The sequence below is a fragment of the Trematomus bernacchii genome, unplaced genomic scaffold, assembly GCF_902827165.1.
Source record: "Trematomus bernacchii unplaced genomic scaffold, fTreBer1.1, whole genome shotgun sequence".
Lineage (NCBI taxonomy): Eukaryota > Metazoa > Chordata > Actinopteri > Perciformes > Nototheniidae > Trematomus > Trematomus bernacchii.
The window spans coordinates 4,122,403-4,149,836 of NW_022987821.1; the positions used below are offsets into that span (position 1 = coordinate 4,122,403).

Genomic DNA, 27,434 nt, shown 5'->3' on the forward strand with positions numbered 1-27,434 from the left:
AACCAACTGGGTGATTGAAGGTAATCGGTAAAAAAAACATTTATTGTTTTCACAAAATATTAAGATATGTGCATTGATTCGATTTACAAAGAATTGTCCAAACAGTCCGGACTATGCTTGAAAAGTCAGATAACGTCATCCCTGTTATCCAGTAGCCGGCACCGCGTTCAGTCCTGTGCGGCGCAGGGTGGAGTTGATGATGCAGATGCTCGTCCTGGGGGTGCCCGAGGGGGTGTTAGTCATAGGCACAGAACTTCGTCTGAACTCTGTGGTCGAGCTGTTTGACGTCGCGTCATTAAGGAAGATGAACCGGTTGGCGAGTCGGTGTCCAATCGCTCGCAGGGCGGTTTTGCGCACTGTGCCGGACAACAGGAAGTACATGACGGGATCCAAACAGCTGTTGAAGGCGGAGAATAACAGCATGATCTCATTGGTGCGGTCCACCAGCTTTAAGTAGTCACACGAGACCGCCTCGCTCAGCTGCGAGATGATGTAGACGGGGCGGAAGGCGTGGTAGGGCGCGAAGCAGATGGTGAACAGGAAGAGCACGAAGAAGGACTTCTTGGCGGTGCGCTGGTATCTGTGCGCGTTGGGAAGGTCCGGCTTGTCCCGGGACACCTTCATCAGCTGGGAAGCGATCTTGGCGTAGGAGACCACCAGCATGACGAAGACGAGCCAGAACAGCAGCACCAGCACGCCGTTGAAGTAAGCCTTCCCTTTGGCTTTGCTGCTCCGCTGCTTGTACTGAAAGCACTTGCCCTGGAAGTCTTTGTCCTCTGCTGTAGCAATCATGGGCACCAGCGCCACCAGCGACAGCCCCCACAGAGTGCCGCACGCCAACCAGCTCCAGTGCCGGCTGCGCCCCCACAGGGTCATCCTGGCGCATCTCCGCGCTCTGCCCTTCCCCTTCAACCTCAGGTATCTGTCCAAGCTGATGAGCCCCAGTAACGTGATACTGATGTACATGTTCATGTAGAAAAGGTTTCCCACCATCTTGCAGGCGACGGACCCCAGCACCCAGTGGTTTCCATTGAGATGGTAGAAAACCCTGAAGGGCAGACACGCCAGGAGCACCAGATCAGCCACGGCGCAGTTAATGAGGAACACACGCACAGAGTTGCGGCTTGAATGCAGGAAAAGGAAGACCCACAGGGCGAAGAGGTTACCCACAAGCCCAAAAAGGAAGAACAGGGAGTAGAGAATGGCGAGAGGCAGACGGAGGGCGTGGTCATCAAACGAACACTTAGTCTGGTTTGAGGAAGAGGAAGAGGAATTAGAAAGAGAGGTGTCGGTAAACATCAACGTGGGGAGGGTTGAAGTAGAGGTAGAAAGAGAGAAGTCAGACGAGGAAGAGGCTGAAAGAGCGAAGAGCAGGTAAGAGGAAGCGGTGGTCATTGTGTCGGAAGAGTGGCGACTTCAGAGTTGTTGATCCTTTGACTCTGAGGACAAAACCAAAAAGACAATCGTCAGTTTATTAAAAAGGTTTTACATTGAAAAGCAAGAAAGTGAAGTGCCCTTTGTGACAGTGCATTTACGTATTTCATGAGTAATGCACACCCAGGTGAGTGATGCGTGGGTTGTCGTGTTTAAAGGTCGCACATGTAACACTGAAAATTATAGTAATTCATGTAATGCCGAAAAAAGGTCAAGCACCTGTACAAAAGAGGCTCGGGAAAATAAATAAATGTTTCTCTGAACAAAAATAAGTTCTTGCACGTCAGTGGCGGATCTGGATTCACATCTAATTGCAATTTGCACTCTTATTTAACTCCTAAATTCCTCTCCCCGGTATTAAAGTAAAGCAGAGAAGTGCACGCTAATACATACGTCTACTCAAAGCCACAGATGTTTGGATTAGAGCAGAACACTCACCGTCAATATTCCTCCCGGAGAGATTTCAGCACAGCTGCACTTTGAATGTGTGGGAAAGTGTCGAGAGCTGCAGCAGCAAAGCAATCCACGGTCTGTTGAACCTCCATGAATTTAATCTGATATTAAACCGTCCTTTTTTCTTCACTATCTGACTGAGTCACAAATCCTGCACACTCCTTTCTCACGTCCTTTTGTTGGAATCTCCTCTTCCTCCTCTGTTCTTCAGTCTTCCTCTGTAGCGGTCCGTGTCCTTCTCTATTCTCACCCTCTCCCCTCAGATGTCTCTGTTCAGTCTGCCGCTCCTCTCCGCTTCTTGTTTTCTCTCTTCCTCTCTCGCTGGCTGCATCTCTCTCTCTCTATCTTGCACCGCCTCGGTTAACACCCCCTCCCACAACCTTTCAATTCTCCATATTACGAGAAGTGCACAAAGTATTAAGACAGGAAGTGAGCCCACCACACTCTGTCTGGTTCATGAGCTACAGTACACTGAATTCATTTTTCTAAGAAGAGTAGTTTTTAATAGTTCATGCCCACCACAGCGACACTAATCTTGTCTGTCGTGCATTTGTGTGCGATGTCGCCAATAAAACATATCTTTTGGCTGAGTTTCCAACAACGGTGACAGGTGACCAACTTTACAATCCCCGAAGTTCACCTAGCGCTCCGATCCCAGGACCTTATTTGTTATCGGTGAAATGCAACACCTCACGCAGCAGCTGTCTTACGGCTTCAACTATTGTGAGGCTGAGAGGCAGGGTAGTGGGAGGCACCGACATTCCCAACAGGTGGGTGTATCGGGAGCAGGTGTGGAGACCCACACACCTGGTGCTGATCACTCTGAGACAAAGCCCACAGAGTTGTTCAGTTTGGTGTGGCACATGGAGGGAGCAGGAGGCTCCCAGTGGAAGAACAAGTTTTTGTAAGTGGGTTAGCGGCCCGGCTACGTTAGCTTTTGTGTTTTTGAGTTTGGTAGCAATAAAGCCCTTTTTTGGATTTAAACACTGCCTCAGTTATGATTGCTGCACTACCACTTTATACTTTTTTGTCAGCCCAGTCCTGTTACACTATCTAAAGTTTGAAATTCATGCATGTGACCTGATGCTTATGATCTCCTGTGTGGTGACTTAATCCTTGGGCAAGAACAGCTTCATGTTCATATCAGCATCATCATTGAGTGTGGTCACAGCTTTGCATGTGGAGTTGTCATTGTGAAACCGTGGCTCACTAACCAGCGTTCGAAGATGCTAGATCCTGCACCTTTGCACAGAGTAAAGCAATGCTCTGCACGGTTATGAAGAATTGCAGAGAATATTTGTTGGTGTCAGCAAAAACAATAATCATGCGTGTGAGCAGATATTGCGCAGGGCATTTTTTTCGAAATGAATTTCCCCCATTTGACCTGTTGAAATGTAAAATGTGTTAGACATGTTCCTCTAACTTTGCTTCTCTTTTATTCCTCTGCAGCCTCACTGCGTGCTGCTGGCCTCGAAGGAGAACTCTGCTCCAGTCAAGCTGGGAGGATTCGGAGTGGCAATACAGCTGGGAGAGTCTGGCTTAGTAGCTGGAGGTACAGGATTCATGCCTCCACATTGTATATCTGCATATGCTAAGAGCAACTTTAGTTTGACAGACATGTTCACTGTTTTCTTAATTGTTTGTATTCACTACCCATTTAAAGAGGACATATTATGCTAATGTTCAGGTTTCACTGCGCGGTAACATTTTTACATGCTTTAATGTTCAAAAAGGTATTTATTTTTCCCATAGCTTAGAGATGTCCCTCCTCTTAGCCATCACGTACAATGTGTCTGATCGTATACAACATACACGCAAAACCCTACAGGAAAGGGAAAACCCAAATCCTCGCATTTACGCCTTTGCATCCTTATACCATTAGACAGCATTTCCCCCATGCTCTGGTTTTACAGTCACACTTAAACTCCGAGTCACTGTTCTCTCTGTCTGCGCTGCTCAGGTCGAGTCGGTACTCCTCACTTTATGGCTCCAGAGGTGGTGAAGAGAGAGCCGTACGGCAAGCCGGTGGACGTGTGGGGGTGCGGAGTCATCCTCTTCATCCTCCTCTCCGGCTGCCTGCCTTTCTACGGCACCAAGGAGCGATTGTTCGAGGCTATCATCAAGGGGAAATACAAGGTATGAGCTCATTGACGAGCCGACGTCACTGTCCGTTGTGTTTCCGCCACACGGTACGACTTTACTGACTTCTTCCAACATTCTTTATCGCGATCTGATGACAGTGGTTTTTGTTACCCAATACACGTGTCTAAAAGTGTCCTCCTATGTATGCGTGTGTTTGGGTGTCTCTACTCGTGCAGATGAACCCCCGCCAGTGGGCGAACATCTCTGAGAGCGCCAAGGACCTGGTGAGACGCATGCTGATGCTGGACCCCGCCGAGAGGATCACCGTCTACGAGGCCCTCAACCACCCCTGGCTGAAGGCGAGATTACACACACACACACACAGCTGCCAGTAGTACTGCTGTTTCAAAATAAATGCGGAAGTTGGAACAAGAAGCGTACATAGAAATACATTACGGAGCGTCCACACAGCAGCGTTTAAAAAAATCTTGGAGGTGGGCGTATCTGAAGCTTGGGGATTTTTTGCGAGCAACAACCAATCACATGAATCTCCCGCCCCCGACATACGAAGCAAAAAAGCCCGAAGTAAACTGGATATAAACTCCCCAAACAGGCGAAAACCTACCACCGTCTCTGCCACCTCCCTCCATGCCTGGCTCCTCCGGTTTGTATCCCGGTAGGTAAATAGGGACTGGTCATAAAGCACCGTGTGATTCCCTACCGCTATAATTAATTTCTCCTCCATTTTTTGGAATATGAGGAAATGACCTGCGGTATGTCTCTCCCAGCATACACGCGGTTTCATTGGCTAGCGCTTGAACTGGCAGATTTGCATAAACGGGATTTGATTGACTGACGCTTCTACCTCAGCTTCAAAAGTTGAACATTGCTCAACTTTTGAATCCTGAAAAGCTTGGAAAGCTCCGCTCTGTTTCCCACAATGCAGTTCGGCGAAAAGTGAGGCAAAGTGAATGGGCAGAAGCGTTGTAAGATTTTTTTAACGCTGCTGTGTGGACGGGCCGTTAATCTTAACAAGAGACGAGATGATTTGTGGCAGATTTTAGGCGCTATGTAAGTACACACATACAAATCAACAAACACTAAAAAAAAAAAAAATCCCAGTGAAATATACGTATCAAATAATGAGGTTAATCTAATCTAAGACATTAGACGAATAATCAAACATGAATTATCCTATTAAGTAAAAAGGGCTCAAACAAATACATTCACTGTAATTTAAGTAAGGGATTATATCATAATTTGTTGTTTTAAAGTCAAGTCAAAATCACTTGTAAAGCACGTATCGAATGAAACGACCCAGACTTAATTCATATAGCCAGGGGTGCACATAACTTTTTTAGTGAGTTACTCAGATGAGTACCAAGAGGCAGCGTTTGGTACTCACCCCACACGAAGCGTGGTCCTCCTCAGTGTCTCCTTCACTGTCCTCAATTTACACTTCTTGCATGCTAGATGATGAAGATGATGAAGATGCACCTCCCTGTCTCTTTTTAAGCCTCCGATTTGCTTTCTCCAAAACTTGTTGCCAAAACTGTGAAGTCCTTGCATTTCCTGAGGCCAAGTTGAAGGATCAAATACTAAGAAATGATCACATGACTTGAAGTCATATCTGATTTCAAATGTGGGAAGTAACAAAGCACACTTATTTACTCAAGTACAATTTTGAGATACTTGTAGTTGACTTGAGTATTTCTATTTTATGCTACTTTGTACTTCTACTTTTACTCCACTACATGTATTTAATCCCTTTAGTTACTTCACAGATGTGGATGAATGATGTGAAATATACTCAAGTGTTAAATCAGACTTTAGTTCCACCTGGAGTAAATTCACAAGCTACCCTGCAGTATACAAAGTCATTCAAACTAGCTGCTCCTTTACCAGCTTTGAGAACACTTTCATGATCAATCATTATAAAACATATCATATATATTATTCTGAAATGGACCAATCTGCACAATGAATACTTTTACTGTCGCTACTTTCACTATATTTTGATAATACTTTTCTAATTTTACTTGAGTAACATTTTGAATGCAGGACTTTTACTGTAACAGAGTATTCCTACACAAGATCTGAGTACTTCTTCCACCTCTGTCTGATTTCAAACTCTTCCATAACACCCTGAGTAAGTTTGCAGCTGTGTGTTTCACTCCACTTTGGTGTAAATAAAACTGCAGCAGCTTGACCACAGAGCGTGAACGTTGTGATCAGATGATTTTGCGCAGTTCTCCAGTGTGTGCGCGGGGCACAGAATGTGCACAGGGGAGTCTCCCACCGCAGCCAGTTGGCGGACTTTTGGCACAATTCTGTTGTTTATACCGACGTTAACCCTGTCTGTGCACACGGCGACCAACTCTGTCGTCCAGTGATCTAAGCCTCTGCCTCCTGGAAAGCTTCACAGGTCCGTCGGTTATGTCCTGCGCGGCTCACCCAGCTCCAGTTCAATCAGTCATAGAAAGATTTTTTGCAGGGAGCGAAACGGCAACGTAGCTGCTTAATGTCTTTGGGTTTTTTGACATGCCTAGTAGTTTACTCCATTGAGTGTTGACAAGAAACACGTGTAGACGAAATATGTGTTTTGTTTTGATGTTTTGAGGTACGCAAAGGCGCGTAGTGACACAAGTGACGTTACGCAATTCAGATTTGTGCCGCGCATGCGTACCTGCGTACCAGTTATGTGCACCCCTGCATATAGCACTGTTCGTACACAACAGGTAAAACAAAGTGTGAATCACCAACGGAAAATAAAAAGGTACTGACCCCACTTCAAAGCTTATAAACACATAGCTTTGTGATGAATAAGAATGCATAATACCAGTAGAAGTATAATATATCAAGAATGAAATGATTGAATAAAAATACATTTAAAATCAGTAGAAAACAAACTAAAGGGTGGGTATTGAATAGTTGACTTATTAATAGTGGTTCACACACTATTACCAAAACATTCACAAGAACTGTCAGCAACACACACCAAAAAAAAGAGTGTTTTTTGTCCTGGTCACCTTTAAACCACTGCTCTCACAGATGCTGACACTAGAGCACTTCCTTCTGCTTTGAACCACAGCTCTGCTTTCACATCTGTTCTGACACTGCTTTAAAGGTCCCCCCCCCCCCCCCCCTTCCTTCCTGTGTGTTTTACCTTCCTCTTGTACTGATGTGAGTATCTGTGTTTGATGTGTGCAGGAGAGGGACAGGTACGCCTACAAGATCCACCTGCCTGAGACCGTGGAGCAGCTGAGGAAGTTCAACGGCAGGAGGAAGCTGAAGGTCAGCAGAATACAGACTCAGAGATTTAATCTGATATGAGAGGAGGTGCAAACTCCTCCACAGTGTGCACCTGCTTGTCATGACCCAGATTAATGTCTGTCTCTTAACAGCCCTCATATACAGACATATGATTAAAAAAACAACCCCACAACATTTGGCTTTGCTGAGGCTTTGTGTAAAAGCTGCTGTTCCCCTCTGTGTGTCCCAGGGTGCAGTGCTGGCAGCCGTTTCCAGCCACAAGTTTAACTCCTACTACGGAGACCCTCCAGAGGAGCTTCATGACTACACAGATGACCCCACCTCCTCAGGTATATCCCACTAAAGAACTCTATTTCAGTTGCTAACCTCAACACACAATTTATTTTCAGATTGGGCTACCTAAAAGACCATAAATACAGTCATTTAGATGATTCGGTTTGTATGCAAATAAGAGTTAGGTCCCCCTGAATGTGATCATCCACTGGTGAGGTCAAAGATGAAGCACACATTTGCACACATTCACTTTTCAAGCCCTTTCTATTCTGGTGATTTCTATTCTGGTGTGTTCTCCAGCTGTCTGTGTTTAGATGGAGACAGATGTTGCCCCACAGCCTCACTTCCCTGTCTCAGCCACACACTTTCACTTCCTTTGCTGAAAAGAGTGCAGGCAGTACCCCGTCAGTAGTTATCAGCATGCGGAAACCAGCGTCGTTGTAAACTGTAGAGGTAGACTACATCACCCCCTGATTAATTTGTGCAAAGCTCCTCACATCGTGTGCTGAGGTTATACGTGTAGCCGCTATCGTACGTCCTTTCTGCCGAGCTGGCAGTCTGCTGCAGCTTCCTGGTGACCGGTTTATCTTTGAATGTAGCCCCGTGGACCAGAGGAAGGCTTGTAGTGTATTGCAGTGATTGACTGTGTTTGTCTTCATTTCTTTATTGGAGACATACCCCATGAAGTAACTGTCTGGTTTTCATGTGAATTAATCAACAAAGGTTTATTATTAAAAACGGTTAGAAAAATGTTAGTGTCATTTCTTGAGCTTATTTTTACAATATTGTTTCAGTTTTATTTTCATAGTGTTTTTACAATATATAGTTATTTTTCTAATACAATATTTTCTTCTAAAATGTATACAACATTTCTGACAGCATATATATTAAGGTATATTTTGAACTTTTCTTTACAATATTGTTCCAGTAAAAATGTATTTTTCAGAGTCGGAGTAACTTTTCATGCAGTTTTTATCACAGTGTTGAGGTTAGTTTATATTAGCTTTAAAAGTGTCAGGCTTGACCGTAGAAATGCAACGACTCCACGCGCTTTTCCATGGTCATTTGACCAGGTCATAATGAAATAGCTGTTTAGCTGTTGGGTGGCTAACGTTTTTTATAAATAAAAACTGCACGACAACATTCCCCTGAGCCCTTTAGTACTGCAGCCCCCCTCATTGTGGGAATCCCTGCTGTAGTCGCAGATTTTTCCTAGTTTTGCTGCTTTTTGCGAATGTTCCTCTCTGATTTTCCCCCCTGCTCCTTTTATTATCCCTTTGCCTCCTCGCACTGACTCTTTAGTGTGTCTGCCTGTTCTCTCTTTACTTTCTCTGTGGGTTGTTACATCTTTAGTTGCACTGCACCTCCTCTAATCTTTGTTTGGTGTTGTTTTTCTTCTGCCGTGCTGTCTGTAGGACTGCTAGCTGCTGAAAGTACGTATCCCTCTCCCCGCCTGCCATTAGACTCATGATTTGCAATATCATCATGACGCTTTTTAGCTGCATGTATCCCTCCGAGTGTTAAATGAATGGGTTATAATCCTGCAACCCTCTGTCTCCCTCTCTCCTGTCCTTCTCTGGAATTCTCTACTTTAATGCTACGTTTTGACCTGTAATAATACACGAGAATCCGTCTACGACATATACTGTGATTGTTACTTTTTCCAATTAGCAAAATAAGAGTATAACATTTATTTTAAAGTGCAGCACATTTGACAAGTCACCATCAGCACATTTTATTACAGTGACTGTAATAAGTTGACTGACTGTTCAGTCTTTCAAACGGATTGTGCAGAATAATTGTGAACAGGAGAACATTATTATTTAGTTGGATTCATTTCCTAGAGAAATACAGTACTGTACTCTATTATTGATCTGTACACGTCTGTGTTTAAAATATGTTTCTCTAATTGGATGATGCATGTAAACAGACGTGCAACAAGATTTTCCTAAAGTAATTAACACCTGAAAAATATATTAAAAAAATCTCGTGTGTCACGCCTCACAGTAATTATACATTCAAATCCCCTCATTAGCCCAGCAGTCCACCGCTTTGTGAATGGGATGATTCTCTACACGTGCATCTGTTATTCCAAAGAGTATTTGATTGTTAGGCAAACGCAGACTCTGTTGATGTCGGGAAAACTACTGGTTTTATGGCTAAATATCTTAATGAACGTTCAAATATTTTCACTTTGCTTTCTAAGAATTTTTTTTTTTATATTCTGCATTTTTCCTGGGCGTACTGCTCGTCACCCATCCTCCACACTGTGACTTTTTTGAAGTAACTTTCCTCTGATGTTTTTATTGATGCCGTATACCGCTGTTTCTCTGGTTTTGCTGCATGTGTGCAGCAGGTACTTGGGGTTAAATCGTTCTGAGTGTGTGTGTGTGTGTACTCTGTTGTGATGTCTTGCTTGCCTTTTTCTTTGTGTGGTGTTTCTGCTTTTATTTTTTGCGTGTTGATGTTCAGTGTTTTGCATTTTGTGTAGTTTTGCGAGTGTTTGCAGCGACTGCTGGGTGTAACAGTGGGCGTGTGTTTCATTGTATTTATACGAGTGTATAACGTGTGTTTTCAGGGGCAGTGTCGCAGGTTTTGGACAGTCTAGAGGAGATTCACGCCTTGACGGACTGCAGCGAGAAAGACATGGACTTCCTGCACAGCGTCTTCCAGGACCAGCACCTCCACACCCTGTTAGATGTGAGTAGAAATCCCAAAAGCGACCGGTAGGGGGCATCACAAGTCAAGAGTTAGCTATTGTCACTATTAGTCCTTAATGCCCCTGTACAATTCATATTGTGTGGGTTTGCCTTGTCTAACAAGATGAAATTGCGCTTACTTGTCGTTTCAGCTCTATGACAAAATCAACAGCAGGTCGTCCCCTCAGATCAGAAACCCTCCGAGTGACGGAGTGCAGCGAGCCAAAGAGGTGAGGAACCGGCTGCTCGTTTTCACGAAATAAACACGCAATTAAATCTGGGAAACACATTTAAAACAGGGATCTCATTGATGTCATTTGAACCACTAGCTGAGATCATTTTTGGGGATCCTAAAAGCTTTCTGTTTCTCCTTTATTATTCCTCACCAGGTACTGGAAACGCTCTCCTGTTACCCCGAGAACATGGAGGCCAAGGAGCTCAGGAGGATCCTCACACAGCCACACTTCATGGTGGGGAAAGATGTATTAGATTTTTTTGGGCCCATGTGCACTCGAGGCATACAGTACTGGGGCGGGAGATTACAACATATGGTGTCAGAAAATAGGGTTCTCGCAAAGTCCACAAAGCTCCTTAGCACCTGAGCCGGGAGAGGGACGGACACAGGGAGAGGGAAGAGAGCCGAGGAGGAGGCAGGAGGAGTTTTGTCAGATGAGTGGTGTAGAGGCTGAAATGGATTAGAAGGACAATTAAAGAGTATATTTGGATTTAACGCTGATGCACTTGGACGCCATGTTAAGGTATAACTATTTAGAAAGAGTTTGGCCCGTGTAGAGTAAAAGTGTAATTTCAAGAGTGTTCAAGAATGCATGTACAGTCGTCTGTATTGCGTTTGTTTAATTTGTTGTCACTTGCAAAATTGAACTGCAGCTAAATGTCGAACAGTACTATCTATAGGGAGCCCACATAAAGGCCGATTCAGTCACAGCGCCAGGGGTTCGGTTAAATCCAATTAGCCCCCGTTGCTCTTTGACCCGACTGGCTGCCACAGTGCTTTAGTAGAATGGATGTGAAGGGTTTAAGCATGGTAGCACATAAGGCTAACACAGCTCACTTACAGATAATTAGCCTTTACATGTTTTTGTGTGTAGCGTTGGACTCCAGTTATGACCCAAGGAAATACTTTGTTCTTCATTATCGTCAACCAGCCACAGTGATGTTCACCGCCTTAACGAACACGTTGTCTCTGCGGTGAGCAGATGTGACTGTTTGGCAAAACGCAGCGTGTTGCCGTGTTTGTGAAAACACTCAGTGTGTCAGTGACACGATTAGTGGCCGGAGAGGATTAGTGTGAGCCACATGGTTCAATGCTGGAGCTCTCCACATGGCCATGGTAGTTGGTGTGTGTGTGTGTGCGTGTAGTAACACGTTGTTGGAGTGTTTTCTGCTGTAGTTGTTCAGAGCAGCTTGGGATTGTAGTCCAAAGTCTTTCCTCAACATAACAGTTGTTGACATGGCCTGTGGCTGTCCTCTTGTGTTTACAGCATGGTGTAATTACTGGCAGTAGCAATAGACTTCACTGCTATAGAAAAAACAGACTTACTGACCATTAATGTGTGTGTGTGTGTGTGTGTGTGTGTGTGTGTGTGTGTGTGTGTGTGTGTGTGTGTGTGTGTGTGTGTGTGTGTGTGTGTGTGTGTGTGTGTGTGTGTGTGTGTGTGTGTGTGTGTGTGTGTGTGTGTGTGTGTGTACAACCCAGGCTCTGCTGCAGACCCACGACGTGGTGGCCCACGAGGTGTACAGTGACGATGCGTTGAGGGTGACCCCCCCGCCCACCTCCCCTTACCTGAACGGAGACTCCCCAGACAGCACCAACGGGGACATGGACCTGGAGAACGTCACCCGGGTCCGCCTGGTCCAGTTCCAGAAGAACACAGACGAGCCCATGGTGCGTTGACCAGCAGATTGTCACATACGGATACATGCGCAGTCTTTCTTTTCAACACCCAGTTAACTTTTGGAAACATGTACCGGTAGTAAATATTTAGAAGAATCCAGATGTACTGATTTTTAAACCCCCGAGTAGGGCTGCCGTGCTTGTCCAACGCCAAGTGTTCCTTTTGCATTGGTGTTGGATGATGTGTAACAGAAGGTACGGTTACCCTCAGGTCTCCCTCTCACCCTCTGTCTGTCTCCTTTAGGGCATCACTCTGAAAATGAATGAACTGAACCACTGCATCGTGGCGCGAATCATGCACGGTGGAATGATTCATCGACAAGGTACGCATCCCTATCCAAGTACTCTGAAAATAAGAAGAATCAGACGGATAATGGAAACTGTTGGTGGGACTAACTTGCGGTTAATTGAAATGCTTCTATGGGTCATGCTCCCTGAGAGGGGAGGCCAAACAGCTGCGTCCTGGCGTCTGCTGCCTTTATTAACGTATTCTGTTTCCGCTTTAGGGACTCTGCACGTAGGAGACGAGATCCGGGAGATAAACGGCATCAGCGTTGCTAATCAGACGGTCGAGCAGCTCCAGAAGATGCTGGTATGTCACACACATTATTGTTATTGTGCCTTAGTGTGTATTTGTACTAGCAGGCGTCGTAACATTTGGATTTGTCAGCAGCTGCCGTACTATGCCGACAGTGCTAACGATAGTTTGTGTGTAGTTTATTTTCCATTATTGTTTTGTATCGTGTGTAATAAAAGCTGATACGAAACATGCCTTTCTTTACTGTTTCCGCACAGAGGGAGATGAGGGGTAGCATCACCTTCAAGATTGTGCCCAGCTACCGGTCCCAGTCCATGTCTTGCGAGGTAGGGATTCAGAAACACCTGCATGGACTTTAACATATTGTATTTTGGGTGGAAAAATAAAACAAATGTATAATTTCTTTGTTGCAGAAAGAGTCACCAGATGTGTCCCGACAGTCGCCCGCAAATGGACACGCCAGTGTAACCAGCTCCATCCTGGTAGGTTTCTTAGTTCAAAGAAGAGCATTTAATATGTATTGTTTTTATAGCGTATAAAAGCTATATCAGTCATAGTGCAAGGTATCGTGTCAGCTGTGAAGTTTCATACCTTGAAATTGCTACACCAGAATCAGTGGCACGTGTTGTTTCCTTCAAATAAAAACATGCCATCTGGTTTTGGTGTGATTTAATGGTTTTAATAGTGCGCTATTTAATTAAAACACTACATTTAAAACACGTCTTATCCCAACTAGGACCTGCCGGCGACGATCCAGCCCAAAGGCCGCCAGGTGAGATTTCCAAAGTCCTTACACTGAACTTATTCAACTGTTTGCTTTACTACCGATATCACAACTAACACTCGTTGCAACAGATCTGCACGTATAGTATGCACTCGTGTGTTCTTCCATTCCCGTCACATGTATTTAGTTTTGTTCTCCAATGTCAGGCAGTAACGTGACTCTTGAACATTGGAAAGGATTCCTCCACTTAATTAAGCAGAAGAAGAAAAGAGAATGCGAGGAACCCTCGGTCCGTGTCCTCTGAAAAGCATTCCTCAGCTGATTTAGGACATTATGTCTGTTTTGCTGTGCGTCTATCACGCCGTTGTACCTTTTTTAAACGTGGTAGAAACACTGTCATTTATCAGACTCCACATCCTATTTTCTTGACGCCCCTCTGCCGAATGTTTTCTTCAGCATGATATACGTGTAAGTGTGTGTGATGCTCTCAACCCCATAGATCTCCAGACCTGCTATCAAGGACAAATTGTCCATCAAGGTAAGACGTCTCTTAGTGGACCCTTTGTAGAAGTAGCCCCCCTCCCATCCCCATGGCAAAGTGCGGTTCCCCATCGTAGTGGTGTGTAGATCCCATGCTGGCTATTTGGTGTGTCAGTGGTCATAAAAGGCAACCCAAAAATGTGTAAGCCGCGTTAAGAAAGGTTGCTCGATAGCTGCGGTCCGCTTTCATTTTTCCAACTGTCTGTGCTGTGCAGCGCTTTGGGTCACACGCTGTCGATTTGCCCTCTCTTTCTGTCACCACGGGCTCGGGTGCAGCATTTTTAATTCCTTTTACGTTGGCAGCTTGGCCGATCATTTTGTATCCCCCCTCCATACATATTCATTGTCGTCTTTTGCCGCCGAGTCACCCGCTAACTCTGCCACTTTTACAGATTTACGTTCGCGCTCAGTTCGAGTACGACCCTACCAAAGACGACCTCATCCCGTGCAAGGAGGCGGGCGTCCCCTTCCGCGTCGGGGACATCATTCAGATCATCTCCAAGGACGACCACAACTGGTGGCAGGGAAAGTTGGAGAACACCAAGAACGCCACGGCGGGACTCATCCCCTCGCCTGAGCTGCAGGAGTGGTAAGTGAAAAGTGTTGTAGTGAAATAAAGGATACGTTTTTTGTAAATGTATGAATGTATTTATTATCTTGCCTAATCTACCTCTGTGTAGTCAACGACATCATGTACAAATGCTGTATAAGAAAATATTGTAATGTTACTAAAGTTTCTTGATTTTGTGTGTCGTATAGAGAACCGAAGTCCCTCCCTTTCCGCTGGAACTCCATGGGACCTTATTTCTGAACAATTATGTATTTGAAGTCAATGGCGAGGGAAAAGTTATCTTTCGATCCCGTTTGAATTGTGCCACGAATGACACACATGATGTTTGTCAATGTTAAAAAAAATCATTTCCAAGTAAAAAAAAGTCTCTTTGTCGTAAAACTGTGAAGTAACACTTATTTGTGTGTGAAACCGCTCAATGAACTCCATCTCTGGTCTCGCACAATACACGTCACCAACAGCAGAATGAGGTGAAAATCATTAAACGTCTGGGCATGTTGAGAGCTGCTATTACAGTTAGTCGGTTCTGTAAGAGCCAACATGTGGGACTGGCTGTACTGTACAAGGTTTCTGTGAGTGTTAAACGAGTGTAATGTTAATGTCAGCTAGCTAACAAGGTACAGTCCCGTGTTTTGTTTTAGCAACTAGTTTTCTGTGTACCTTGTCCTTGCCAACACTAATATTATCCACAGCTGGTAACGTGAAAACTAGTTGCTAAAACAAAAAATGGGAGTGTACCTTGTTAGCTAATGTTAGCTAGCTGACAGTACAGATTATACTCGTTTAACACTCACCTCGGCTCTTACGGAACCGACTTACTCCCCTTTTATGTATATACAGCTCTCAACATGGCCAGACTTGTAGTGATTTTGTCCGAAAGAAAGAGGTGAAATGTGCTAACGTGGCGGCCATCTTGGTGTTAGTGACGTGTGTGAGACCAGAGATGTAGTTCATTGAGCGGTTGCACACCAAAAAAAGGTGTTGCTTGACAGTGTTACGACATTTATGAAAAAAATGTGACTTGCCAAACTATCTTAAAAATGGACAAACATCATATGTGTAATTCATGGCACAATTCAAACTGGATGGAAAGATAATTTGTCTCTCGCCATTGACTTCAATACATAATTGTTCCGAAATAAGGTCCCACGGAGTTCCACTGGAAAGGGAGGGGCTTTGGCTCTCTATTGTTAAAGCACTTGGAGCTGCATCCTTTGTATGAAAAGCACTTTAGAAATCCAGCTTTATGAACGTTCAGGTCTTTGGTAATAATGAAAGGCACACATTTGTCTGAGGAAATCTGGGACTAGGCTAGTTGAACAAGTCCAGACCTCGTTCTCAACAATATAACTGATAAACTTATTTCGTGGTAATAAAAATGTTAGAAATCGCTGGAGGCAGTCAGAGGTTGGTGCAAAAAAGAACTTTACTTACGTACTGGCTAACCAAACATTGTTAGCATTTTCTAACTAAACCTTCTTGTTCCTTATCGGTTGACCTTGGTGAAAGTCGCTACACCACTCCCCGATTCATTATGGCAAGCCGATTTAGCTTTTATTCTTTTCTGGAGGATCTCAAAAAATCTATTCTTACTAGTAATAATGTTTATTTCTGATATAAAAAATAGAATGTTAACTAGTTAGAATGCAAATTCTTGATATCAGAAATTCAATTGTAACTAGTTGTAATGTGTATTCTTGATATCAGAAATGCGATTTTAACTAGTGAGATTTGCATCGCCGGACCGCTTCTCGACCTCCACCAAGGTTCACCATTAAGTGAGAAGGAGTTGTACTCTGAGGCCTTGTTTCTTACACACAACTTTTGGTGAACCTTAACTACCACAATCTTCTTTCTTTGTTGCATTACATAAACCTTATTTTATGTAATATATATAATACTACAACACATTCTTAACGTTCAGGTATTTGGTAATAATTAAAGGCACACATTAATGCCGAACGACATACGAGTTACTGTAAAGGTAAGGTACAGTAAAAGCGTACGTGTGTTTGTTGCAGGCGCGTGGCGTGTATAGCGATGGAGAAGACCAAACAGGAGCAGCAGGCGAGCTGCACCTGGTTTGGTAAGAAGAAGAAACAGTACAAAGACAAGTACCTGGCCAAGCACAACGCAGGTAAGCATTGCCGTACGCACACAGCGCAAGGAAGCTAATTGACTATATATATATATATATGTATTTGTATACCTAAGCTGGGATTTTGGGGCTTTTTTTGCAAGGCCACGTAGGGGTAAGAAAATATAACATTACTGTCGCACCTGTTTGGAGTTTGTGTTAGTGCTGCACGTCTGTTGCATTTCCCTCTGACAGACCTCTCCCACTGTCTTCTGACTAACAGTGTTTCAAGTAACATTTAGACGTAACAAGTTTTTGTGTTTTTGTTTAGTGTAATGAGGTTTTTCTTTTACAGTGTCTTTTTTATTAACCCTTCCTTCCTTCCGCTCCCACCCTTTGTCCATATTTCATGCTGTCTCTTACCCAATGACATGGCTGCATGTAAGTAACTCCAGACAGCTGGCGCCCAGCTTCTGTGTTTTTCTACCTCTATCTGCTTTTGAAAACGTGTCCCTAATGTGTCTTTGTTAGCAATGTATTTTCACAAGACATTACATATCATGTAGGTGATGTAACAAACAGAAACATCCAAACTTCAAGAAAAGTGCAGTTATAGTTCATCTTTATTGATTCCCAGAGGCAGTGCTTAGCACTGGATATCTTCTGTCTGGCGCATGGAGTACTTGGGTCTTGAGCCTTGTACTGAAATAAAAAGGGTAGGAAAACTGTAACAGTTGAAACATACAAAATAATGAACATCCAATTCTACTTAAAGTATATAAGAATAATATGCATAATATGTTTGGATTCTATTTAGTGATGAAAAGTGCAGCTAGATTAATTACTTTGAATTGTTTTTCCATCCTTGACTGTTACTAGTGCAGTTATGTGCCTGAGGTGAATTCTCCCTTCATGTTCTAATGTCGAGTTTGTAGCGGACATAACTGAGAATTCTGTTGTCTAAAAAATGTCGAGTAGAAGTAGTTTACACTCTTGTCAGGGAAGTGCCATTAGCTTGCGGTCCTGACTTAATACCAAGAGCGTTTGTAATGTTTGAGCAACCTTTTTATATCAATACTATGTCTTCACAAAGCAGGAGTCTGGTGTTGGGTGCGAATACGCTGTTTGTCAATTAACACTATGTGCCAGACTAATGCTCCTCTTGTGTCGCACAGTGTTTGACCAACTAGATCTGGTGACATACGAGGAAGTGGTCAGAGTGCCGTCTTTCAAAAGAAAAACACTAGTGTTGCTCGGTAAGTAGCGTTTATATTGTCTTTATTAGAGTGTGAAAGTTGTTAAAAGCAATTGTCCTTGTCTTCTGTGAGTAAGTTGTGAGATGTGACGATTGCAACACTTGAGGATTGAGGTTTAGCCAATGCGTGGTTGGATCCCCATGAGCTGGAGCTCGGTGATAGCAGACAGCTGTGTGTTGCTTGGAAGCCATCTTGGTTTCTTTCCTTTGTTCAATTGGGACCATCCCTGGCAAAGAACAGAAAGCACAATTAGCAAGACAAGAAGATTCACGCACTCAAGCAGAGAATTGCAAGTCCCAAAAATGTACACCAAGCAAACAATAGAGCGGTGTCTCACCTCAAGACAGGTCCATTCTGACTCAAACGAGCACATTGCTTGAGTGCAACCATTCAGCAGTGAGATTAGTTTAACTGGAGCAGTCCCTGGGCGGTTGATGGTCATTTTGTGTTTCTTCTATTTCCAAATAATCGTACCAACAGTTGTCTCCTTCTCACCAAGCTGCTTTCTGATGGTCTGGTAGCCTATCCCACCCTTGGCATTAGAGGGTGCGGACGATTGTGCCCGAGGTCCTCAGACAGCTCTTTAGTCTTGCCCGTGGTGGAGATTTTGAAATCTGATTGATTTGATTGATTCGGTGGACAGGTAACAAGTTGATATTATCAGTACTTTCTTAAAGGAAGAGGACTTCTCTAACCGGTCAGAATTCTTCTTGGTTGCAAGGGGATGGAATACTTATTTCACATAGTTAAATGCAACTCTATTTTGATCTTTTATATATTGTCCATTTCTGGATTTGCTTTTTGCTATTCTTACTCGCACTGTTATTATTATTCGTATGGTATTACAACAGTTCAATTATCTCTGCTCTCTTATCTTTCAGGTGCACATGGAGTCGGCAGGAGGCACATCAAGAACACGCTCATCACCAAACACCCCGACCGCTTTGCCTACCCCATCCCTCGTAAGTCAAGCACAGACAATACAATACACTATATTGCGGGGGTTCCTTGTGTCCCGTGGATTCGCTTCCTCTCTTGCTCTCTCCTCTTATCAATTAACTGTTCTTATAATAAAGATTGTCCTATATTTTGTACATAGCTGTCTCTGTATTTATTGGAAGGTTCTGACAAAGTGGTAGTGTTTCCTGCCACACCTACTACTACTACTGATCTTTAATGTACTCTAATTTTCTCCCACCCGACCCCTCCCTCTCTGCTCAGACACGACTCGGCCTCCCAAGAAGGACGAGGAGAACGGCAAGAACTACTACTTTGTGTCTCACGACCAGATGATGCAGGACATCAGCAACAACGACTACCTGGAGTACGGCAGCCACGAGGACGCCATGTACGGCACCCGGCTTGAGACCATCCGGCAGATCCACCAGCAGGACATGGTCTCCATCCTGGACGTGGAGCCGCAGGTAACAGAGTGGCCCTGGCCTTCTTGGAGTTGTCCCCTTTCCTGAGGCGGTTTTTGTGAATGTAAACAAAGGGAGAAACAAAGCACTTTTTAATCATTGGAGCATGTCGACAGGACTCTGTAGAGGCGCAATAAATACTAGCATCGGCCTAAACATTTGCCTAACACGTCCTCCGTTAATAAACATCGCTTCTTCCCTCTCTCGCCAGGCACTGAAGATCCTCAGGACGGCTGATTTTGCCCCCTTTGTCGTGTTCGTCGCAGCTCCCACTGTCACCCCAGGCATGACTGAGGTACGCTCTCTAAAAACCTTGATGTTTCGTATCGTGCTCGTTGCTCACGTTTCGTTCATTTCCACGTACTAACTTACTTGCACCGTTTGTCGTGCCTCGCTGTGTTCAAACCGCTTTCATTTGCTCTGCCTTACATATCTTTCAATGCATGTTTGTACTTTCTTCTGCATGCTTCCTTTACGTTTGCACTCAAGATTCCAAAGTGGTGCAAGAAACTGCCTGTGAGTACTGACTGGTTAGATGCTGAGCTTGTTTGGAAACGTGTGTGTTTGTGTTTATTTACAAATTGCTCTGCTAGCAATACTGTCACCGTCTACAGAGTAACTTCATACCACATACCAAATTGCTATCGGATCATTGAGATTATAAATATTGTTAAACATTGTAGCTATACGTTCCTACCTAAACAGTTAACCTTGTTTTCAGCATATTAGGGAGATATGTATCTCACTAGAAATGAGCTTTGTTTGGCCACAAATATTTGGGGAAAAGCCCTGCAAATAATTGATTTACTTAGAAATGTTTAAACGCTGAATAGTGCAACTTGCATAGCCCTCTTTTCAAATACACTTCGGTGCATTGGTGGAGAGAGCGTAAAACTAGATACATTCAAAGTGCTTTCACAGGATTTACATTTAGCTACGTTGGGTAGTAACAGATTACATGTGAGAGGATTAAGGACTGAAGATACAGAACCAAAATCAGATTACTGTGACATTTCGACAAAGGGGGCCATGTTACTTTAAACTCAAGTTTATAAATATAGATACTGCCTGTATTTTATTTTGCGTTCTGATTTAGGCTACTTTCATTCTTTATTTATTTAAAATAAAGAAAAATGTCTATGCAATTGAACAAAATAAACTATTTGTTTGCTTAAAATAATATGAATCGAGGTAATCCTAAAGTAACGCAAAGTCATTAAGTTATACATATAACGTTACTGAATACATTAAGGGTGATAAGGTAATATAACAAGACTAAAAACAGTATATCAGTAATGTAATATTTCTATAGAAATTGTCTCTGGTTAAGCGCAAACATTTGATACAAGGCACAGGTTATTATTACAAATGAATAATGATTTAAGGAATATAACACCGGTCCTGCCATTTTTGAATGGGACTTTCTAAGGACAATACAATACACTTACAGTAGGAAGAAAACACACATTTATCAATATACATGTACGACAATCCCCATCAGTGTCAAATGCACCGTCTTTGGAACAATTACAGACTATAGACACAAACGAGCACGTAGTTGTTAAAAAAACACTAAAACCAGTCCTTTAACCCCCCCCCCCCCCAGGACGACTCCCTGCAGCGGCTGCAGAAGGAGTCGGAGCTGCTGCAGGGCACCTACGCCCACTACTTCGACCAGACCATCATCAACAACGAGATCGACGACACCATCCGCCTGCTGGAGGAGGCCGTGAACCTGGTGTCCACCACCACCCAGTGGGTGCCCGTCTCCTGGGTCTACTGACAGGCGCTCAACGGCAACTAGCTCCACCCCCGCCCCCCCACGTGCACCGTCCATCCATCGGGATGCTACACGGCGGTCAAATCCCCCCTCAATCGCCACTCATCTCTGTAGACAAACTGTGGGGAAAAAAGAGAAGACACTAAAGACTCTCAATGCAGAGACGCCATCCTCCATCGACAGCCTCAAAGGCATATTGTTGTGTACATATATACATATATATATATATATATATAAATGATAAAAAAACTAAGTGAATATGTCCTAGTTGAAGGCTGGGGGGTGAGGAGAGGAGGGGAGGGCAGCGTTGGTAGATATTTTGTACTTTTTCTTTTGTAATCGACGGGCGGGTGGCCGTATTGGAAAGGCAATAGCGAGCATGACCGTAAAGAAGTCTTATGTGGGTGTGTATGTGTGTGTTGACCTTTTTAAAGGCTCTTCTCGTGGTACTCTCTGTGTCCTCCTCGCCCCCTACCCCCAATCTCCTCACCCCCAATCTCCTCGGCCCCTGTGACAAACAGGCCGAGCTTTAAAGCACATCGGAAGCTGCTACAGTGGCGACAAGCATCTCCCGAGGCAAGCGTGAGAAAAGCAGAAAGCACAGGACGCTTGGCAGTTTCTCCCTCCCTCCTCCCCCCTGCCTTGTATTTATTTATCTCTCTCGCTGGCCCTCTGTGCCTGTCTCTTGCCCACCCAACCCCCCACCCGGTGTTGCTGTAGTATCTTCTTCTTCCATTCCTTCCTATCCTCTGACGGTCTTTGTTTACACCTGTTTGCACAAAAAATGGACAATGAAGAAGAAGACGTGTTCTGCTTTAGATTTACTCCCCCTCCGTAAGGCAAATAGACCTGGAAGACCGCGCTCGGGGCACAATCGGCTATGAGGAAAAGCACTTGCATCCACCGCTAACCGTGGCTTTTGAACTGGAAATTAAAACAATAAAAAAGCAGAGAGGAGGAAGAATCTTCTGCCTTATCAGAGCCTCGGGGGAGGAGTCTGTAACACCTATGCACACCCCCGCCGGGCAGAGCACCACCTTCCTCTGTCTCAACTAGTGAGCCATGCTTGTTTAAATAAAGTCTTCATAGGAATGTCTTCTTTGGAAGGGCAGGGAGTTAGGGAGGGCCTTGTGAGGGTGGGATAAATCCCAACCCTAGAGCCGCCATTTTGGAACTGTTAACTGTCGTCTAAAAAAATATCAATATAAAACGAGTATTCTTGTTTTAAGGGAGAGAAAAGTAACTCTTGTGTGTAAATGTTTCAATAGTGCGTACGTCATACGAGTGAATTACCAAGAGCCAGTGTATATTAACCCTTCAAAAGAAGCTCGGTATGTGACATAACCTCTCCGCGCTTTGCCGGAAGTGGCGCCGCAGCCGGCTGAAGGGTCGACGTGATTTCTAAATAAAAGGTCTGTGTAGTGCAGTGTGGCGGCGGCTGCTGCTGTTGTTCCACTTCAAGTAAAGTGTGTGTATTTTCTTTTTTTTCATTTCAAGTCCTGTGTAAATTACCTCTGCGAATTGACTAAAGCAGCTCTTATGTATGAAATGTTCTTGTTCTTTTTTGTTATTTCATTTTTCAAAAAAATATATTTCCTTTTACGTGTTTAAAGTAACAGGCCTCGTCTTCTTTTTGTCTTTCGCTCACATATTTACACTGTATTCAATTAATTAAGCTATGCGATCAGGAGGCCATTCAGTCATAGTATTAGCATGTCGAAAAATGCAACAAAAGAACTGGGATTTTATGTCAAAATAAGGCACGGTATAGTGTGTAGAAACCAGGCGTTAAAAATGACAGAAAAGTCATAATATAGCATGTCGACAAAAATGACAAAATTCATAGTATGTCGAAAAATGGAAGACATAAAACGGGATTTTATGTGGAAATAAGGCACGGTACAGCGTGTAGAAACCAGCAGTAAGTCGTTATAAATGACAGAAAAATCATTCTGTGTTGTCTTTTGACTTTGACTTTTTTCAACATACTAACTATACTATGACATTATTTTGCATATTTTATACATACAATACTATGCCCTTTTTTTGCCTGTTTTCAACATTACTTTTTGGCATATTTTCCACATGCTATACTATTACTTTTTTTGCATTTTTTCGACGTACAATACCATGACTTCTTTTGCATATTTTCGACATGCTATACTTAGATTTTGTTGCATATTTTCGACATGACTTTTTTGGCATATTTTCAACATGCTATACTATAACTTTTTTGGCATATTTTATACATACAATACTATAACTTTTTTGGCATATTTTATACATACAATACTATAACTTTTTTGGCATATTTTATACATACAATACTATGCCCTTTTTTTGCCTGTTTAACAATCCTTTTTTGGCATATTTTCGACATGCTATACTATGACTTTTTTTGCATATTTTCAACATTATATTCTATTACGTTTTTTTCATGCTACACTCTATGTTGCTTTTTATGGCACTTGGAAAAGACAGTCCTTTGTCCACATTTTCAAACTTCCTCAAAGATTTGCATTCTGCTTCCACAAAACCACTGTCATTCGAGCACTATAAAGAGACCAGAAACAATCGCCAAAGCATTGACTCGTGTGACCACAAGAAAAGGAGAAAGCAAGATAAACACTTCTTTAGACAAAACGAAAAGCATGTTTCTTACCATTGATGATCACTTAGACTGGCGGAGACAATCGCCCGTCGCTTTCTTAAATTCTTAAAAACACAGTCATGCTAAAAGTTAAAATAAACAATATATAGTCTAAATGGGCAAAGACAATTACTCTATACACAATAAATTACAATATTTCACAAGAAAATAAAAATCGAATAATTTAGACAATATTTAGAATAAGGATACTTAATGAATAAAATAATTGAACAAATATTTGCCATTTCTTCGTGATGCACTACTTGACAAAAATAAATCCACCAATTAAAATGCTACTGGTATGCGTTATGTTGATAAACTTGTTATTTCAGCACAGATTAAAAGATTTGATTTAACCAGACACACTATTTAGGTCAAATGAATATTTCCATTAGTCTGCTTTTGTAAGACAGAATATTCAGATTGGCTTTTAATTTGTAAATTATGTTGTGTTGCTGTTTTAATATGTTTTATTCTATTTTATCTCGTTTTATCACCACTGTAAAGCGTCTTTGAGCACCTGAAAAAGCGCTTTGAAATTAAATGTATTATTATAAACACTGTGACATGACACAGATACTACATACTTTGTCTCAATAATGACAGTGCAGCAAACAGAGACACTGCAGCACTTTAATCACACTTGGCATTTCTAAGATTTATTCACTGAAGCGCCCAATCTCAAGGCAACCACTTGTGCTTTGTTAAAAGTCAGCTATCAAAGTCTCAAAGTTACCAACTCCATATCTCTGCTGCTCCTGACAAAGAGCAAATGTCGAGCACAGTGTCCGAGCCACTTCTCTGCAGGCTTTTCTTTCCCCGGAAAAATTACATTTAAGCTGAGCCCTGAGTAATATCAGTCTTCCAAGCATTTGCATTCATGTTTTTTCTTCTTCTTCTCAGTCTAACACCAGATAACTGCAGTTTTTCTTTTTGGTGCAGGATCTCACAAACAACACAGCAACCACCCCCCCCCCCCCCCCCCCCCCCCCCTAAATATGGACCTCCTACACTGGCTCAGCTGAACCCTAACATGTGGCATTATAATATTTTGAAATGGCCAATATTTGCTTGTTACAGATGGTTTGCTTGTACGAAATGCCTATCTGTGTGAGCATCTGTTTACTTGTCTGGTTGTTTTCTTAATTCATGTTTATTTATTGTTTTGTAATGTTTTATGTCAGCAATCAGTTTTTTAGATTAGATTTACATTTAATTCGTTTTTAGGTACACTGTACTCTGCATTTACAGAGATGTCTATATGCACAGTCTGTCCCTGTCAAATGTAACCTATTCAAATGAATACATACACATTATCTTATACCATCGTTATATGGTCGTTATATTCTCACATAACTTCCATACTAATATGTCACACAATTGTTATTGGTTATTTTCCACTACACTTGCTATTGTTTGTTTCATTGAAAAATAATAATAATAATAGCATTAAAAAAAAAAGTAAATACCATTTTTGTAATTGTATTGTGATGGCATTTCATATTGAGGAAACTACTCAAGTTATGTTAAGTAATCAGGTTACATTACTTTTACTTTCTGATTTGTAGGTACTGTTTACTGCCCATTTTTAAGTACATAAACAAACATGATATATAAACCACTGTAAATGTTTACAAAATATATATTAAACTATCGAGCAAATAAATTGCAGCCTTCACTAGTTCATGTTATGTTTATCTCACGTTACGTTACACGTTGTTTTTAACATTAAGCTAACACTCAGGTGTTTTCAATTGAACTCAATGAGGGGTTATCCGTCCTCTCGTGAGCGCTCACAACAATGCACGTCTGTGTGGCAAATTCACGCTAAGGTAACGTCAAAAACCAGCTGTAACTATAATAATGCTACTTTAAATTGTTTTACTAGTTTAAGTGTTTGGGCTTACCTGTTTGGCACAATTCATCCACACAATCCGGAAGACCGTTGAGTTGTTTTCATCCAAACGGGTGCTCCTCTCTCTCTCTACCCCACTATTCAGTGCAACAACGTGCACCGTTAACTATGCTTTTACAATGACGGGCACCTTTACATTAAAATACAGGTAAAACAAATATTACATAAAGTTCAAAAATATACTTAAAGTACTAAAAGTACTTGTGTGTGCTTTTTTTGTGTGTACTCATGACTACATTCCCAGCATGCCTTGCGATGGAGCTGCGGTGCAGGGTGAAGTCTGTCCAGCAGATGACAGCGTTTCACTTTGGATTTCCTGAGGAGGCTGGATTTCTCTGCATCTTAGAACTGGAGAATAGAAACATACTCAAATGCAATGTTTTTATTCTGATTATAACGAGGCAACATGATTTTTTATTTGTCCCATTAGCAGTGAGTATGCTGGGACTGTTCAGCTGTGTCCATATTTAAATCAATAACCAACCTCCACACGCAGACATCGATACTTTTGTAAAATAATAAATAATTAAAGAAATGGAGCCACTCTTGCAGGAAGTAACAGTAAATTGAAGGTTTTGGTAAGTGATCCATGACTTGCATTTGCACACACACACACACACACACACACACACACACACACACACACACACACACACTTACTTCTCTGTATTGTACAGGCAATTATGCCGTGCTGAACCATGGCGAGTTCAGAATAAAACTGGGTTAACAGCTGCCTGCATCCTCTCTCCAAATGCTTGCAGCTCTCACACACACACACACACACACACACACACACACACACACACACACACACACACACACACACACACACAGTCACCTATCCATGCACAGACAATTGGCCTGGTTCTTCAAGTGGAAGACATGTCACACAGGGCACAGAGCACACAGCTCCAAGTAACAAGGCCCTGTGGGACATGGGGGGGGCATGGTATACCTGCCAGAGTGAGTAATACTCTTCACCCCTTAGTGTGTGTGTGTGTGTGTAGGCAGAGGAATAAACAAAACATCTGTGTGCTTGTAGCCTGATCTGCCCTCACTGCAGCGACGGTTTCCACTTTGCCCCCTCATGACACACACTTTTTATTCTTGGAGGGTTATTATGCCGTGACACTGTAATGAAGTGAAACTGATCTCATTTGGGGCAAAAGTGACAGAGCTTAGGAACCCCCCCCCCCCCCTTTTTTTCCACACACACAACATATGGCAATATGTCGGCCTGGATAAAAACATCTGGCAGCTTTAAATTCTCTAAGTTCACGCAGGCACAAATGATTAGAATGCAGTTTTATGTCACAGCTATGGCAGAAAACAAGATGGCCAAAGGGAACATTGAGCTTTCTTTAGACTGAGGATGCAGCTGCTTAACTCTATAACAGCACACTGACTCAAGTACTCAAGTACTCTAACCTGTGGGAAAAAGATTTAGCTTTATTTATATCGCTGCTGCATCCTGGAAGAGTTCCCTCAGTTGGTCTGTGAGAGAAAAGGAGTCAAATTAAAGTGTCAATCCTTATACATTCTGTATACATCACAGTATGAGAAAAATAAAGACCTTATTGAACATTAAAGCATGTAAACATGTTACAGTAGAGTAGACAGTAGGCACAACATACAAAAAAGAACATGCAAATGAACACAATAATGTCCTCTTTAATACTGTAACAAGTCTTTAGGTTATCTGGCTGCTATCACACTTTCTACATGTTTCATCCTTATTTTGTATAATACTGCTTCTGATCTTTTTCTACCTGAATGTGCACTTATTTTATTTGTTATTATTATTATGTGCATGCCTTTTTGCTTTAACAATGT

At 42.7% G+C, this 27,434-nt stretch overlaps 3 protein-coding genes and 1 long non-coding RNA gene across 18 annotated transcripts in view; 2 read left to right on the forward strand and 2 right to left on the reverse strand.

Moving 5' to 3' along the window:
* The window catches only part of LOC117499113 (peripheral plasma membrane protein CASK), a 37,825-nt gene extending 15,173 nt beyond the window's left edge, over positions 1–22,652 (forward strand). For 2 of the 14 annotated variants that reach the window (XM_034151419.1, XM_034151420.1), the window contains 23 exons: positions 3,337–3,439; positions 3,848–4,023; positions 4,188–4,328; positions 7,180–7,263; positions 7,472–7,571; positions 8,931–8,948; positions 10,094–10,215; positions 10,367–10,444; positions 10,604–10,684; positions 11,932–12,120; positions 12,374–12,452; positions 12,636–12,721; positions 12,925–12,993; positions 13,081–13,149; positions 13,404–13,439; positions 13,891–13,929; positions 14,324–14,520; positions 16,524–16,639; positions 17,755–17,835; positions 18,717–18,797; positions 19,057–19,259; positions 19,468–19,551; positions 20,863–22,652. In XM_034151419.1, coding sequence (XP_034007310.1) covers positions 3,337–3,439; positions 3,848–4,023; positions 4,188–4,328; positions 7,180–7,263; positions 7,472–7,571; positions 8,931–8,948; positions 10,094–10,215; positions 10,367–10,444; positions 10,604–10,684; positions 11,932–12,120; positions 12,374–12,452; positions 12,636–12,721; positions 12,925–12,993; positions 13,081–13,149; positions 13,404–13,439; positions 13,891–13,929; positions 14,324–14,520; positions 16,524–16,639; positions 17,755–17,835; positions 18,717–18,797; positions 19,057–19,259; positions 19,468–19,551; positions 20,863–21,039 — 2,409 coding nt within the window. In that variant the 3' untranslated portion in view covers positions 21,040–22,652. Of the gene's footprint in view, positions 1–3,336; positions 3,440–3,847; positions 4,077–4,187; positions 4,329–7,179; positions 7,264–7,471; positions 7,572–8,930; positions 8,949–10,093; positions 10,216–10,366; positions 10,445–10,603; positions 10,685–11,931; positions 12,121–12,373; positions 12,453–12,635; positions 12,722–12,924; positions 12,994–13,080; positions 13,150–13,403; positions 13,440–13,890; positions 13,930–14,323; positions 14,521–16,523; positions 16,640–17,754; positions 17,836–18,716; positions 18,798–19,056; positions 19,260–19,467; positions 19,552–20,862 lie in introns of those variants that run through there. The other 12 variants (XM_034151421.1, XM_034151423.1, XM_034151425.1 and 9 more) reach the window with 12 other exon arrangements.
* The window catches only part of LOC117499160 (amyloid beta A4 precursor protein-binding family B member 1-interacting protein-like), a 611,089-nt gene that overhangs the window by 565,098 nt on the left and 18,557 nt on the right, over positions 1–27,434 (forward strand). The window lies entirely within an intron of this gene.
* LOC117499130 (probable G-protein coupled receptor 34) lies at positions 15–2,195 on the reverse strand. Its single transcript, XM_034151458.1, has 2 exons — positions 1,873–2,195; positions 15–1,439 (listed from the first exon to the last, which is right to left on the reverse strand). The coding sequence occupies exon 2, from the start codon at positions 1,393–1,395 to the stop codon at positions 145–147; it is 1,251 nt and encodes a 416-aa protein (XP_034007349.1). The 5' UTR covers positions 1,396–1,439; positions 1,873–2,195; the 3' UTR covers positions 15–144.
* Positions 17,185–24,650, reverse strand: LOC117499170. The gene is made up of 3 exons (XR_004557671.1): positions 23,699–24,650; positions 19,155–19,300; positions 17,185–17,281 (listed from the first exon to the last, which is right to left on the reverse strand). It is a non-coding gene; the product is annotated as an uncharacterized LOC117499170 (long non-coding RNA).

What these genes read in the sequence shown, in the direction of transcription:
- LOC117499130 (XM_034151458.1), bottom strand. Translation starts at nt 1,395, where the DNA reads ATGACCACCGCTTCCTCTTACCTGCTCTTCGCTCTTTCAGCCTCTTCC.